This window comes from Mastigoproctus giganteus, chromosome 12, assembly GCF_048544385.1.
Source record: "Mastigoproctus giganteus isolate SK-2022 chromosome 12, ASM4854438v1, whole genome shotgun sequence".
In the NCBI taxonomy this organism is placed as follows: Eukaryota; Metazoa; Arthropoda; class Arachnida; order Uropygi; family Thelyphonidae; genus Mastigoproctus; species Mastigoproctus giganteus.
The window spans coordinates 118,262,332-118,280,167 of record NC_143586.1 but is presented as its reverse complement, the minus strand read 5'-3'; the positions used below and the strand labels follow the sequence as shown (position 1 = coordinate 118,280,167).

General features: G+C 37.1%; 1 protein-coding gene across 1 annotated transcript in view; it reads left to right on the top strand.

Moving 5' to 3' along the window:
• Positions 1 to 17,836, top strand: part of nompA (no mechanoreceptor potential A) — a 672,626-nt gene that overhangs the window by 223,176 nt on the left and 431,614 nt on the right. Inside the window, exon 9 of the mRNA XM_090385870.1 lies at positions 15,249 to 15,397. Coding sequence (XP_090241996.1) covers positions 15,249 to 15,397 — 149 coding nt within the window. The remainder of the gene's footprint in view (positions 1 to 15,248; positions 15,398 to 17,836) is intronic.

The following is a 17,836-nucleotide window of genomic DNA, read 5'->3' as shown; positions in this document are numbered from 1 at the left end:
GCTTTCTACGCGTGATATCGCTGATAAAATAGGCTGCCATCAGTCAACAGTATTCCGTTTGCTGAAATTAAAGCGTGAAACCACTGATGTGAAGAGAAGACCTGGATCAGGTCTTCTCTTCACATCAGGTCTCCGTAAGAGAATGACTGAGCCTTCCCAAGATGGAGATTTGTAATCGCCATACTAGTGCCCCTGATCTAAAACTGGACTTTGAGATGGCATCTAGTGTTGAAACAAGTGTACGAACTATCCACAGACAGCTTTCGGAATGTTGTCTGCATGCCTATCGGCCCAATAAGAAGCCTTTCTTGGTCCAACAAATGAAGAAGAAGTGACTTGCTTGGGCTAAAATGCATGTTTTATGGACAAAAGAGCAATGGGACACCATCATCTTTTCTGAACGCATTGAATTTCAGCCTGCATGGGTCGGATGAGAAGCAATATGTCAGAAGCTGAAAATTGGAGCATACCATCCTGACGGCTTAACGCCAACTGTAAATTTTCCCTCCGGTCATGGTCTCGGAATGCATGACAAGCAAAGGGGTGGGGCGAATTAAGTTTATTACTGGAACGGCGAATGCAGAAACCTATACTGCTATCTAGGAGGAGTGCCTGAAACCCGTTATTAGGGATCGCCACACAGACGTCCAAAACTGCATTTTTCAACAGGACTGAGCGCCTTGTCACACAGCAAAACTGGTAAGTTTTATGCTATTTAGATTTAATGATAAGTTTGTGTTCTTGTCTCACAAGGCTTGAAACATACTTACACCAATATTTTTCCTCGTTTTTCTCCCTTAAGGTGCAGTCATACCTCAGAAATACTGGCATTACAGTGTTGGACTGGCCCGGCAACAATGCAGATTTGAACCCTTTTGAAAATTGCTGGTACATAACGTTATCTAAAATTGCCCAGAAGTAAGATTCAGCTGCAGCAGAACATTTTAAGGGTGTGGTAAAAAAAATTGGGCAACCGTATATCCAGAAGTTGATTAACTATGCCAGATCGTTGCAAGGCTGTAATTGCAGCTAGAGGAGGAACAACAAAATATTGAGGTCTTATTTTGTTGATTTACAGTACATAATACTATTATGTTAACATAATAGTATTATGTACTGTTATGTTAACATAATAGTATTATGTACTATTATGTTAACATAACATACATTTCGCTTAGTTCCTGATTTTGATCCTGAAATCTGATTCTGAATCAAAACACGCAATGCTGTTATATTTCTTTATCTGCGGATGTGTGGGACGTTATTCAGTCGCACCTGCCTACCCTGAGAAGATGCTTGCATGATGGTCAAAAAGCAGACTTTATTCTTGGTAGGTCTTGTCAGGTAGTGACAAGCTACGATGTTGTTCATTTCTCCCTTCAAGATAAAGTTGTTGAAGTTGACATCGATGGTATTTCTGTGCTAATTTCTCATGATAATGGTATTGGCAACCATCTAGACGTTTTGCGTGGACACAGGCATGTTTTTCAAATTATCGTAGACATTTTAAAATCGTCTCTGTAGCAAGTGAGTGTGAAAATGGGCTACGATTGGCGTACCTTAAGTGAGACGGTTTTCTTTTCATTCTCAATGATTTTATGAAAAATGCTCGCCCTTTGCATTGATTGAGGAACTGAAACTTACAATTCAAGACTCAACAAACCAGTTTCAAGGATACTGTTTTTATTCCGTGCTGGTCCAGCATTTATTGATTAAGGCAATGTTAAGCCAAATGTAATGTGTCATCATTTATTGATTAAGTCAAATGTAAATAATTATTTTTTAATAAAAAAATTTGTTTGATTTCTATGCTTGCATTATTATTATTTTTTTATTTTTTTATTCATTTATATTTTTGTAATGAACAATGTTTCTCCACAAAGTCGCAGAGCTTTGAGGGAGCGCTATGTTTCAGGATGCAATTTCTTATACAAAACCAATTTTCTATTATTTATATACTGTGCTTAAACTATTTCAGCATCAGTTTTTAATGAATGAACAACTGTTACAGTGCTTATTACTCTCCCGCAAGGTCACGGAGCTTTGCGGGCCGACCTATCTTCCAGAATGCCGTTACAGTCAAACCTGTTATTATAAAGCCGTGGCTTCGCACGCAAGCTGCTTGTACACTACATAGGCCTGTGAAACACCGTTTCAAACGATTAAAAACCAGTTGTGAGCGGTATTGCACACCAGTATCAATGTGAACTGGTCGATCTGACTTCAATACCAAAGTTCAATGATGTATCCAAATATATTTTATCTGTGATTGATTGCTTAAGTCGTCTCGATTTGCCTAGATAGTTCCCCTAAAAACTAGGTGTGGATTAAAAGTTGCGCTGGCCTTATCAAAGGTGTTTCGTGCTGGTTCCCCCTACTATTTACAGACTGATAAGGGAAAAGAGTTCTGGAATAAACATGTTTAGCATATTTATTCCAAGTGGCATTGGTATCGCATGCCAACACCACTTGATCATTGCTGTGAATACCACTTAAATATAGCTTCTTCCAGCAACACTTCTTTCGGCTTTTTTTACTTAATGTCTGTCAATTTCATGCACTGCTTTTATCACTCCCCACATGGAATTTTAAAGTAAATGTCTTTATACATAGATTCTTTTTGTGTTTTAATGTCTGACACAGACTGTTGGGCCAATGCCAAATTCTTCATCAATTTTTTTTCCAGGAACACCATTTTCTAGTTGTTCTATCACTTTGAACTTGTTAATGATAGTTAAAGTAACGTGTTTTCTCTTTATTCTACTTTTTAATTCTTTAGAACCCATAATTATATAAAATACGTTGACATATGTATATATGTCCGTCTGAGACGTGGACATCCGACCGACTCAGAGTCAACGATACTGGACAATATGAAGACAATGATGTATGTTCCAACTCTCTCTGCGCAGTTAATCAGCGTGCAGGCAGAGTTACTCATCTTCTTTCCTAAATTCCGTGTTAACACACGGGATTTATGAAGGAAATTTTCCACGTTGTCGTGGCGTCATATAAAAGATCATCGGTACTGGAAACTTCACCACATACTTTAATGTTTTGGAAACTTTTGAGATGCTTGAACCTATTAAACTGTGAACAGAATTTTTCATATTTCGATCTGGATTATCTGACACCCGGAGTAACTGTAATCAGATTAGTGAGGGTTTACTGTATAAATATATATATACTTTTTTAAAAGTACAAAGCACACATATTGAAATTCGTTTTTATTTTTTTTAAATACATCCTTATGACAGCCATGCAGTATTCTGATTTTTTTACTATACACACATTTATTTTTAAAAAAACATCAATATGACAACAATGTACTATTATTAATTATGCCTTTTGGAGCACAGGCAATGAGTAGCTTAACATCATTTTAATCAGATGACAAATGCTGTCATTTTTTTGCATTTTTTCTGAGTACATCCGACAACAGTTCACTTATATCTGTATTTGGCAAAACACTATCGCACACTAAAATTGCTCCTTCCGGGGTTTAAGAAATACCATTTTTCTTAAGGAAAGCCATCAGTGATTTTCAACGAAAAGGGAGGTTTTGTGGGAGAGTCAACAGAATTGCATCTTCGTCACTAACAAATAGGATCGATACAACAGTGAGTGGAGCAAGAATGTTTTATTTATTGAACACCAGGTATTTCTGCAAAGTCTCTAGGTAAAGCTTGACCTTTTTGCTGACACCGCTTTACAATTTAAAATTTCCGAGATTTCGCTATCAAGTCTACTGACCTTTTGTTATAGAATTTTTTTCTGTTCTTTTCACCAGAATTCATCATCTCGTGAATAAGGTTCCTAGCAGAGGAGCAGCCAGTGACAACGAGCTGTAGTTAAACCTTCCCACCCTGAGATGACAGTATTTTTCGCTTTGATGACAAAGATACTTTTTTTATCGGACAGCCTTCTCATCTGAGTTCTGAACTGATTTTTTGTACTGAGTTAGTGTTGTCAGAATATGACTGTGTCGCAAATTCAGGCACAATTCAGAGACAGATGAAATTTCATTTTTAGTGGTAATTGTAAGCAGAGATCATTGCTGTCTCGGAGAATTGCAGGCACTCAAAGCTTTAATAAACTTTTCTGATCTGTCCTCATGCTGAAATGAACAGTTTCACGTGTTCTTCAGTTGATAAATGACGTTCGGCCCAGTTTCACATAAACAGTCTGTTCAGTCTCTCGTCATCCATTTCCAGTTTTAAGTTGACAAACAGGTACTCCCTCAGTGTTCTCACTGTATCCATATACAATTCTACCAAAATGCTTGGTTTCTGCAGATACATCTGTCTTGCTAAGAACAAAATTTGGGACATATCGCATGGATTTTATAACAACGATAAGTAGTGGCAATTTAGAGTTATAGTCCTAGCTTCTTTTTCTTTAGGAAATAAATTTTGCCATAGAAAAATCACAGATAATTACGATGATGTTATCCGCACGTACAGAGATCTGAAATTTCCCGCGTTGTCGTGGCTTCATATAAAAGATCATCGGTACTGGAAACTTCACCACATACTTTAATATTTTGGAAAGTTTTGCGATGCTTGAACCTATTAAACCACCCATTGCTTGCCTCGAACTTGGCTTGGGGTTCTCCATACTTATCCTTAATGTCTTCATAAATACATCTTGCTTTTGCTTGAATGGCCATTAGACTCAGGGGCACTAGCTTCTGAATCTGATTTTCCCTCATGATCCATATTATTAATAGTGTTTCCATCTTCGATACACCATCTGAACACTATTTATCTTAAATGCATTGATTCTTTAACATTTTCTTTTATACACACACTGTCCTTTAAAATAGTGTTCACTGTTGAAGCAGCAAGACCTAATTCCCGTGCAATAGATGACAAACTTTGCCCTGCTTCGTACTTCTTAATCACCTTCATTTCTAAATTAATTTTGTTTCGTTTCCTAGCCCTGCCAGCACTTGCACTTTCCATTGGTCACTTTCCCTTCACCATTGTAACAAGTAAATAGGAATGAAGAGAAGGTTCTGAAAATTTATTCATGTTTTTTTTTTTTAAATGACTGAAGATTTCAGTGAAGAGGAACTCATTTCATCATAATACTGTAACGTAAAAAATCACAGAATTCCAGTTATCAGTATTATCACAAATGCAATAAGGTTGAATTTACTACCCATTTATAATAATAAACGAGGAATGGCCAATAAACCAGAAAGTGCAAATTGTTTTTATTGTGTTATGGTAGTGACCTCCAGTAATGTGTTTTAGAAAAATATCACAAAGGAATTCAAAATTGATTCTTATAACGGAACATATGATAATGATGAAAGGGTAGTGCAATTTCCATTATAAAAATGACCTTTAAGAGAGAGATATAAATAGCTTAGTTATATAGCAAAAATTTAAATTCCAAGGTCTTGTAACGAATTACCCAAAAAAACAATGTCTTATTGGGTTCACATTACGATATTTTCACAATACCTCCATTTATTTGTACGGGATGCAAAATATGTTTCCACGATTTTTTAAGTTTGCACTGGCAGCCAAAAACTTATGTAAAGTCGAATTTCCATAAATCAAGTAATCCAGGACGTGCCTGTATTCCCGTTTTCAGTCGGAACGGCTTATTCTAATGGTTCCGTGGATACGACCAGTCTTTCTTCAGATATGAAACAAATATTGGAGACAGAATGTGCTGGGTCTGCTACACTCTGAAGTATCCTATCATATGAATTTACATATTAACTTTTGATATGGCCTGACAATATTTTCCCCATAACTGATTCATTCAGTAGCAGTTTTTCAATTGCCCTTAGACCTGGATTTTTATGTAAATCTGATATTTTTAATTTTATTCCCTGATGATGATAAAACTCGTCGAGATACGCTTGTTTTTGAGAATCTCTTTTGACATCGTCAGGAAAACTCTTCTTTGTCTCACAAGACTAAAAACATACGTATACCAATATTTTCCCTCGTTTTTCTCCAACGTTTTCCTCAGAAATGCTGGCATTACTGTGTTGGACTAGCCCGACAACAGTTGAGATATGAACCCTATTTCTGCTACATAATGTCATCTAAAATTGCTCAGAAGAAACCAACAAGTAAGATTCAGCTGCAGGACAGCATTGTAGGCAACATTATGTACCAGCAGTACTCGCTGGTACATAATGCAGCGCAAAACACATTGTTTGCAAAATTCACAAGTGATGCAGTTTTTTTTGTCCGCCACTGTATATTGCGTATGTATGCCTGTAAATACCGTATATATATATAGTGAACTTTGCAAACAAATGTATTTGAAATTAATTTGGCAGCGTGGTCAAACGAGGAGTGCAGTAATACCACCCCCTCATACGTAATATTCCCAAAAAACGAAAACGTTCAGGAATAATTCCCAGGATTAAAACTGAAGAGGAACTCAATTACTTGATTTACACTTGAGTGGCTCTTCAATTTATACTACAACAATGCAAGAGTTCATTTACCCGAGTTCAAATTAGCCCTTAAAATTCAAAAATTTTAAAGAGTTTTTTTTTGTTTTTTTTTTGAGATGGGAGTATTCGGTTTACGCACAGTACGAAAGTGAAGTCCATATAATAAACCTATTTATTAAATTGGACCCAATTTAATATAAATTAAAATCCACAAAGAACTGATTAGCAAGTTCGGTAAAATTCAAGATTACGGTTGTTACATTAATAACGAAATCGTGGTAAATTATATTAATTAGTGAATATTTTAATCAGTGGTTTTGCGTGATTTGGTAATAAAAAATATAAAAAAACCCAAATAAAAGGCTAGTAAAGATGTGTCGACATTTTCGTCATGCACAATTTTTAGTCTGAAGAAATTATAAAATTATGCACATATTTAATGCCTGGAATAGTTATATCCGAAGAAGGGTGATTAATTCTATCAGCGATGTTATACTATAAAAGGTATACATTTATTCGAACACGTTGCGACTGCGATGCTTATAACTTACCGTATTTTAGAAGGCATATAAGACGCATTTTTTTCCTAAAAAATGCCTTGAAAAATCACCCTGCATCCTAACTTTCCACCAGATACAGCTCAACTAGACTACAAGAAAACTAGACTACCAGACCCATAAAATCCGGACAACCACAACCTCGAGGAGAAAAACGTACACAAAACTGATAATCATGAACATCAGAAACCACCCTGATGCAAATGGCAATGGAACACAAGGGCTCCCATACAGGACTCCATACCCAGGAGTTGATCCAACCAGACCGGACCAGACCATCATGACCCGAACGCGACAAATTGAATATGACAACCACAATGATGCCACAGGACTATAACACCGGACTAGACCACCACGACCCGAATGTGACAACCTGAATATGACAACCACAAGGACGTCAAGGACTATGACATGACAAACGCCATATGGCGACCTGAGCTGGGCACTCTTGTCCGATTCACTTTGCACCCGTTCCCTGGGGAAGGGGAAAGCCCTGCCTTCTTTCTTCCCTCTGGTGAGGCATGCGCCTGCCTCACTGAACTACTCGGGTCGCCTACTCTATTCCCCATACTTCTGCCTTATTGTCCCCAGCCTTCAGACTCCTCCTCCCCCCCCCCCTTTATCTTTATGCAAGCATAGCTCCACATATCCAAATTTAAACTTGTCTAAATTAACTTTCGCCTATACTCTCGGCCTTTCCAATTTGAGCAACACTTCCCCCCCACACAATAATAATAATAATTTATCCCTATTTTATGTGACTTTTTTGGGAGATAACAGCAAAAAGGGAGGGAGAACACATAAGCCAATGGCATTTTAGGGGGTATTCCCTTAAAAAAAACGATCAATATACAATTGAAAAATATACAGTTCTGAAACTGTACAGGTAATGTACAACAGAAAAGACATAAATAAATTGGAGTTTTTTGTAAATTTCTTTAAGAAGACTTCGAAAAGCATCACTACTTGTAATATCATTGTGAACATTTTTGCAATTAAATGAAGAGAGAAAAATGATGAAATGACTGCACAGAAATTTACAAACTATTTGCCAATTGCTTCCTTTTTGCACATTATTTCCATGTTGGTGTTTATAAAATCCAGGAGTTGAGTGGAAGGTAATTTGAATCAGACATCACTGGTGATGTGTTCAATTAGTAGTTTCTTGAATTTATTTAGTGAAGTGACATTTTTGATTTTTGCAGGAAGTTCGTTCCAGGTTTTACCACCTCTGTATTTTATACTTTTCTGACCTATGGCTTTTCTGAAAAACAAAACCTTCAGGTTGGCTTCATTTCTTAGATTGTATGATAATTCTTCATCTATGGTTATGAAAAAGGATCTGAAGAGAGGGGGAAACTCTGATGTCTTCAATGTATTGTAAACAAAGACTACCTCGGCTTTTTGTAGCAGTTGGTAGATGCTAAGGAGTCTCACTTCCTTGTATCTCGAACTAACCGATGCGTTCCAGGGAAGGCCCAAAATTGAACGAACGCATCGATTGAGAATGAAATTGACTCTCGCAAGGTTTTCTTGGCTGGTGGTACCCCATGAGTCAAGTCAAGAGGTAAGTCAAGAAACAGTGCTATAACATAGCGATCCTTTTCAAGACTATCAATGATCCTTGAGCAGAAGTCAACAATTGCAAGGTCAGTGGATCGTTTTGTTGATGGATGAGCTGATTTTCTTCAAAAAACCCATGAGTCTGCTATGAAGAATAGTTTCGAATAATTTTGGAAAAACTGAGTAGAGCTATTGGGCGAACGTTGTTGTAGGGTTACAACGGCTTCCCTTTGGAACAGGGATGATTATTGCTTTTTTGAATTGAGAAGGGAATTTACCAGATTGAAAGGAAAGATTGTAAATATACTTCAGCGGCGTAAGAATTGAGCTAAGGACCTTTTCCAGCAGAGAAGGAGATATTTCATCAAAGCCAGGGGCTCCCTTTTCTTTTATTTGATTCCCTGCCTCTAAAATCTCTTGATCAGAGAGGGGAGCGAGAAAAAAAGTTTCTGATTGAGTACTTGGCAGATTCTCTCATTTCATTGTCTCTGAAGTCAAGTTTGTCTTGAAAGAAGTTATTCACATTTGATATAAAGTTGTTACAGAAAGCAGTAGCTTTTAGCTCATCATCTCGAATAAGTACCTCGTTTTCAACTAAATTTCCAACGTAGTAGCCTTTTCCACCCGGTTGGGGAAGATGGTGACGATATCACTGTACTACCGAACAGACTAAGCTGCGCAGGGATTCTAGCAACTAAACAAAAGAATTGAAGTGTTGCAAATTATGGTACGTGCATATAAGAGCATTACATCCCATTCGCCAGACTTAAATTCAATAGAGTGGAATCATGCAGACAGTCAAGTCGATGAAGTCTGCCCATCTTCCCAAATTTTATGAGAAGCCTTGGAATAATGTTAGTCGAAACAATGCTATAACATTAATAGCCAGAATGCCACGTCTGTGTAACGCAGCGATTAAATCTCGAGGAAGATATTTTAATGAAAAATCAGTACAGTTTTTAATACTTATCATCGCAATATTTTTTGCTGTAAATTTTTAAATGCGTAATAAAAAATCTTAAAATACTTTGCAATGCGTTGTTTTTTGTTTTATATTAACCCTCATATTATCAGAGCTAATTTCAAAAACAAATTAACGTAAACCGTTGTCCTACACTGTAATTCCAAACTTTTAGGTAGGATCGTATGCCATGAAGGCATTAATTTGCGCACCGTAAATTAAATAAGTTTATAATCGAGATAAAAGGGTCTAGTCCTGGAGATTATCATTAGCATAGGCATATGATGTAAGAAATAAACAAAAAACTTGTCATTTCAGACATCCATTCGCACCCAAAGTTTGTCTAGTTCTGCCTTGAATTTATTTGAGCTGTCAACTTCTACAACGACAAATGGAAGTTTGTTCCAGCAATCAACCATCCGCTAGCTAAGGGCAAATTTCTGCACATCTAGTGTACAACTGTATTTCCTCAATTTGACTTTATGTCCCCACAGGCGATTAATCTGGGAAAGAGGAAGAATCCCATCAGCATCGAGCTTGCTCAAACCATTCAAGGGCTTATACACCTGAATCAGATCACCTCGCAGGTGCCTAGTCTATAGACATTGTAATTTGCAAAACTTAAGCCTTTATTGGTAACACCAACCCTTTGTTCCACCCACCGATCTCGTTACCCTTCTCTGTACTCATTCTAGCAGCTCTACATCTTTCCTAAAATGAGGCCTCCAGACCTGTATACAGGTCTGGAGCATAACAATCGCCTTATGCAAGGGGACAATCAGCTATATTAATCCTTATCCCTGCTATCAAAATTCCTGTATATCATTGACAAGACACCATGAGCTACTCTTGCAGCCTTTATTGCACTGCTCAGGAAACTTCATATCTGACTGCACAATCCCCCCCCCCCAGTCCTTTTCATTCTCTACCACCCTGAGTGTAGAACCACAAAGTTGATATGTTACACTGGGGTTACTGCTACCCATAAGCAGTACTTTACATTTGTCAATGTTAAACTTCAGTTGCCACTTCTCAGCCAATCTGCTCAATTTTTCTAGATCCTATTGCAGTAGCGTAGTCATTTGTGTCATTAACAAACCTGTCAACCTTCGTATATTCTGCAAACTTAGACATTCAAACTGATATACCTTCATCATTATCATTAATAAATACAGAAAGTAGCAATGGACCCAACAATGAACTCGGCGGGGCTCCATTAATAACATCAGTCCTCTTTCATTGATTCCAGTGTCCATTGATTACCACTTCTTTTCAACTCAACCATCCCTCTTATCCATAGCAGCAAATTGCCGTTAATTCCACGCTGCTCCAAATTTTACAGCAGTCTTCTATGTGTAACAGTATCAAAGGCCTTCCTAAGATCCAAGTATATCATTTCAAATTTATTCTTTGAATCGAGTTCCTTTGTGATTACATCAAAGTATCCAATCAAATTGTTCAGAGAAAACTTACCCTGAAAAAACCCCATGCTGTGTCCGAACTATAACTTAAGTCTTATCTAGATGATCCTGCAGTGCTTCTTTAAACAGTGCTTCCATTAATTTTCCCAGAACAGAAGGTAAACTAACAGGTCCAATCTCATACATCCTCTTTATTCCAGAGTTTACCTAAGTGAAGGACTCTTTGCTGTTTTTCTTTGGATTCTTTGCCAAAGATTTCTCGTAATGTGCCTTTACCTGCCTAACCTCCTTTGACTTGATTTCGGACCAGCTTATATACCATATACCAGCTGTATATACCATAGGCTTTTGTGTCAACTGTTAATTTATATGTATCTGAATCAGATTACTTGAATTGTAAGATCCCTTTGATTCTCCTTTGTGAATCGGGGTCACATTTGCTCGTCTCCTGTCCATGGGTATTGGGTGCAAGGAAGCTCTCATAATTACGGCTAAGGGTTTGCTTACTTCCTTTGCTGTCCCCTTTAATATAACTGGATAGATCCCATCTAAGTCAGGTGCCTTTCTTATGTTTATTTTCAACAATTTCCACCTTTCTCTGAGATATCAAAAAACGATTTAGCTCACTGCCAATGCTTAATACACCTCTGGCATTCCAATCCCCGAATACTTCCTCATGTGTAAATGTGGATGCAAAATACTCATTCAGTTTGTTAGCTACCTCAGCAGGATCGTCAACAGTTGAACCATCGATATCAAGTGGTCCAATCTGATACATTCCCTTCATTCTAGAGTTTACCTAAGTGAACTCTTTGCTATTTTCCTTTGCATATTTTGCCAAAGATTTCTCGTAATGTGCCTTTGCCTGCCTAACCTCCTTTGTGACTTGATTATGGACCAGCTTATATACCAGCTGTATATACCATAGGCTTTTGTTTCAACTGTTAATTTATGTATCCCATGCATTTTTATTCTCTCCCACATATCTCATTAGTTCATCGGACATTTAGGCCTAAACTGGTATGAAAAGCCTAGTAGTTTCCAAAATTAATTCTTTGAATGCTTCCCATTTAGCCGACCGGGCTAGCCGAGTGGGTAAAGTACCTCCCTGGCAACCCAAAGGTCGCGGGTTCGATTCCCGCCTCGGGCTTGGATCAAAGTACTGCAAAAACCTTGGGAGGTGCAATATGGCCACAGAAGCCGATGCGCCAACAACTACCAAATCAAAAAAAAAAAAAAAGCTTCCCATTTAGAATTTTCCGTTGGTAACATCATGAGTTGGTCCCACTGCATAAAATTTAAACTGTCTCAGACCACCGTATGTTAAAGGAAAGGGTTTTTGCTTTCACCTTTATGAAAGCAAAAACCCTTCTCTTAACCCCTGATGGTAGTTACCTCTTTGAGTAAATCCCACATCACACTATGACCACTGCCACCTAGTGGTCCCTTTATCTGCAGATGCTAAATGCATGAAAAATCACTACTGATAATCAGATCAAGAGTATTTATCTTCTGTTTGCCTCCCGGACATGCTGCTGTAGAAAACAATCATTTAATAAATCCACAAAAGCCTTGCTAGTGTGTAAGTTACCAACTCACAAGTTCCAGTCAATATCTGGGGAATTAAAATCCCCCATTATAAGCCATTCTGATTTTCCGACTCACTATTTCACTGCACAGTTGTTCGCGTACTCACCAGAATAATTCTGCCTACACGCTCCTACCCTTATTTTTGCTTTCCGAGTGCTTAATTTTTAATAATACATTGAGTGGCAAAGAAACACTTGAGTCTAGCAGTAAATGTAGTCAAAGCACATACAATATTTTGAATGCTTTGTCCATTTAAAAAACATCTGACCTCTGATTAATGTAATCATATGCTATTCTTTGTAAGTTTTACAGGTAGAAAGCACTGATGGGCCTTTCTGGCATTTAGTGATTAAAAGGATCCAGTTGAGCTTTCTACCTGTAAAACTTCAAATAGCATATGATTACATTAATCAGAGGTCAGATGTCTTTTAAATGGACAAATGCCTTCAAAATATTGTATGTGCCTTGACTGCATTTACTTCTAGACTAGAGCATTTCTTTGCCACTCAATGTATTATTAAAAATAAATCACTTTGAAAGCAAAAATAAGGGTAGGTGCGTGTAGGCCTAATGACTCTGACGACTACTGTACGACAAACAACTTTTGTGCGTTTTTACCACTCTTTAATTATGTTGCAAGCAGTAGTAATAGATATCACGTATGATCAGTGAGGACATAATCTCCCTGACCTCCCTGGCTATCCGGCTGTAATCACCATTATCCTTCCCCACACTAGGTGGAAAATGTTCGATTTTGAATGCTGTCAATGATGCTAAGGATTTTTAATGCCATTTTTTTTTCTTTTTCAAAACCTGGATGAAATGGTCGATTTCATGGGAGGGTTTCCTCATCTTTATTCTCAGAAATTCTGGGGTTTTTTACCCTTCCTACAAACTGGCAAATCTGTCTGCAAATAAACACAATTTAGAGACATAATATATTGCTGCCCTATGGTTAGCAGCAGCAGCAGCAGCTAGCTCCTCTAGCTTTCTCCTCTTGGGTACCATTCTGTTATTTTCTTAGTCCATCTGTCATCATGTCTTCGAGCTATGTGTCCTGCCCAAGTCCATTTTAGTTCTTTAGTTGATAAAAATGTCCTTTACTTGAGTTTTCTGCCTAATCCATGTGTTTCTCTTCTTATCTAACAGTCTGATTCCCAGTATAATTCGTTCTATTCTTCGCTGTGTAGTTCTCAGCTTCTCTTCCATTCTTTTGGTGAGTGCCCAAGTTTCACTTCCATAAGTCATGGTGGGGAGTATACATTGATTCATTATTTTACGTTTCAGACAAACTGGGATATTGCTCTTCAGTATGTGACTATATTTCCTGAATGCTATCCATCCAAAATTTATTCTTCTCTTGACTTCCAGACATCTATCATTATTACAGCTAATAACTTGTCCCAGATACGTATGACTCCACCTTTTCAGTTACTGCTCTTTCAATCATTATTTCCCTTTCCGTGGCATACTTGTTCATCATTACTTTTGTTTTAGCCATATTCATCTTTAGTCCAAAATCCTTACTAACTGTGCATAACTGATTAAGATTTTCCTCTAATTCTTTGGGATCGTGGCTTATGACCACAATGCCATCTGCAAATCGTAAATGGTTTAGGTACTCTCCGTTCACATTGACTCCTTTCTGCGACCAGTCTAATCTGCTGAAAGCTTCCTCAAGGGCAGCAGCAAACAGCTTCGGAGATATTGTGTCTCCTTGTCGAACTCCTTTCTCGATTTTAAATTTCCTACTGTCTTTGTCTAGTCTAATAAAGGAGGTAGCACTCTAATATATTTTCTTCAAAATCATAATATATGGGGTATCTATGCCTTGTCTTTCCAGTGCCCGAAACATTGCATTATGCTGTATGGAGTCAAATGCCTTTTCATAATCCACAAATGCCAGGCATAATGGTGTTTTATATTCATTTGCTTTCTCCATTAGCTGTGATATTACGTGGAGGTGATCCATAGTTGAGAATCCTGTCCTAAAGCCAGCTTGCTCTTTCGGTTGATTCTCATCAAGTATTCTTTCTAATCTGTTAGTAATGACCCTTGTGAACAACTTGTAGATGTGGGATAACAAGCTAATTGGTCTATAATTTCCAATTTCTGATTTATCTCCTTTCTTATGCAGCAAAACTATGATTGCATTATTCCACTGCTTAGGCATCACACCTTTTCTAATGCACTTTGTAAAGAGCCTTGCCAGTTTTTGTGTTATGTCTCTTCCTCCCAATTTTAACAACTCTACAGTAACTTCATCTTCTCCCGGGGCTTTCTGATTCTTCATTTTCTTCAATGCATGTTCTACCTCACCAGGAAGAATATCAGGTATGTCGTATGTGTTGCTACTTTGCAATCCATCTTCCCCACTGCTGGTATCATTCCCTCGCTCCTTGTATAATTCTCTATAGTAATCTTCTGCTATTTGAATTATGCCTTTTCTGCTGTTTATAAGTACACCATCGCTATTCTTCAGTTTCAGTATCATTTGTCTTTCTGTATTACTGCTCATGGCTGCTGATTACTGCTCATGGCTGCTCTTCCCCTCATTCCATTACAATTCAACTTAATTTTTCATAAATCGTTTTATTTAGTTTTTTTTAAATTAATATTAGATTAATTTTAAATTAAATTTGTTATTGATAAAATTGGCGTATAAATTTTGGACAGAAGTGCATGAATAGCTTATGGAACTAGAAACTAATATTTTCATTTCTTTTCAGTGGGGTGATATCATGACCAACATAGTCGTGGTGCAGTTCAATGATTTTGTACAGACGAGTAAAGATAAGAAATACAATTTGACTTGCTATCTTTCTGGGCAAGGGGAAGCTGTCGTCACGTCTAATTATCTAGACACCAGAACAGATGGGTAGGTAGCATAAATTATTAGTATTTATATTAAAATGCTTAATGCAAGGAAGGGAGCTTTTGTTCCCATCATCAAAAAGTGCCTAGTCAATTCTTCCTTTCGTGCCAAACGCCTCAGCCATGATTGTAAACAACTTTTCCAATGTTAAACAGCTCTCTACCCAAAGGTAAACTTCATAATAACAAGTCTACTCTTCTTCCCTAATATTTTATAGTATATTTCACTTTAAAGTTGTCTGATTTGCCAATGAAAATATTTTTCCCTCAATCATTTTGCTAATCACTCACATGGCCTTACATACTTCGGTCTAATCCCTCTGTCTCGAGATATCAAGTTTCTAAGCTCTACACGCGACACCTTCTCAGCCATTCCTCGTAGGAATAATGCCTATCACTGCTCACAAAACTAATAATCCTTCGTCGTACCTTCACCAAAAGTTATGTCTTTCTTTAAATGTGCCCTCAAGCCGTAGACATAATATATGAAGTGTGTGAAGGAGGTCATTATCTGTTCCTGTAACAGGGAGAGATAATGACCTTCTCTTAATTAAAAAATTCTGATTCATACAAAATTCTTATATAGAATAACAGGAAAATAGAAAACAGAATAACAGAACACCATGTGCCTTTCTTGTCGTCTGTTTGCGCTGCATCTTGAACTTCATTTTTTTCTGCGCCGTAATCCTAAAACAGCACATTTGTTTTTGCCTAGTAATATATAAACTACTCCTAGGTGCATTATAATAGCATTGTCAGCTATTATGGTGCTGGGGGGCCGGGGAAGAGCATTTCACCATTTATTACCTGCTGGGGGGGGAAGAGCACTGCACCATTTATTACCTGCTGGGGGGGGGTTACCATCGATGTGTGAGGCTAGTGACTATGGATGGCACTTTAGGTGTTCCTAATATTTTTCAACATCATGGTACTTTGGGTTATCCTAATATTTTTCACCATTAGTGTAGTCATGACATTTTAGGCACCGTCATATACCGACTCCCTGTAATCTCCGCTTTCGTCTAGTGGTGAGGTAGGACAACAATTTCGTATATCCTCCATATAAAAGAGGGGAAAAAGGTACCCTTCCCTTTATACCCTAATTTGGATTGGCGTTGTTTACATGAAAGTCTAGTAGTGCAAATAGCCCGATCCTCGATGCTGCAATTAACATATATCTTATTTCTACTTCTGGTTGGTGTGAATGAGGGTTAGCAGAAAGACAATCATATAGGAAAACAGAACATTTATTAAAGACCTCTCTTCGTAGCGGAAGTATCGTACACAATACATTCACAATTTAACAAATAAAATAACAATAAGTTCGAGTGGTATTGTAGTTTTACATTAGGGAATATACAACCCCAGGGACTCATATCTGGTGCGTATGGGCTTGGCACCCTAGGATCCTGAGCTGTATATCATCATTCTTCTCTTTCTTGATGATTCCCTTCTCTCTCTCTCTGGGTAACTCAGGAATTTTTGAAAATTTTTTTTTTTTGGCTGGTGCAGCAAAAGCCTCAGGCTTTCTTGCATCCTATAGCTAATAATAATAAATAAAAAAATATATCCTCCATTTTCCTTTATTTTAACTCCGCACACGAACTTCTATAGAAGGATATATTTGCATTCTAAGAGTACTCAGATACTAGATTACATTAATAGTTAAGTATATGCCCTATATATATATATATAAGGTACGATTAATAAATATCTTATGAAATATAATCCAGATCGGATTAATTCCATCTATTTTAGATAGAACATTACATCCGTCGTAATATAATTTTCTGATTATAGTTTAAGTAAATTCGGTACGTGCTGTTTAATAGTATATTATGTTAGATATTATGGTAGTGTCCGAAATTATAAAACCGATTCTAAATAAATATAAGAAAATATGTATATTACCTAGCTGCCCAAAAATATACCCATAGATCAAAGCACCAATTAACTCTATAATAGCCGATACCGGCCCCGTGGCCAAACCTAGTAAAGAATAATCATTAGTAAAACAAAGTAATAATAATATAATACATAATGTTAATTATAGGTATTAGAATACATTGAAACGGACTTTATCGAGGGCTAACCCTCTCAATATATCCCACTCATAATTAACAGAGCAATCAGTTTCTGTTGTTATCTGCCTGTTTAACGTGGTCAAAAATGTAATATTAAAAGTTTAGTGGTTAAGTAGATAATTTAATTGTTAACAGAAAAGATGACATTTAGCCCGACCGATAGCTAAAACACATATATAGAAAACTTGAAGAAGCAATTATTTAGGATAAAGAGAAAAGGAGAACCAATATCAATCTATAATTTTCATATAAATTGGTACAAATGAGGCTATCGCTAAAATAAGGAGAATGGAAGTAAGGTTTAAGTATAGTAATAGTACTTCAATCCTCTCGAATTGCTCTAATAGTTCATCAGGTAA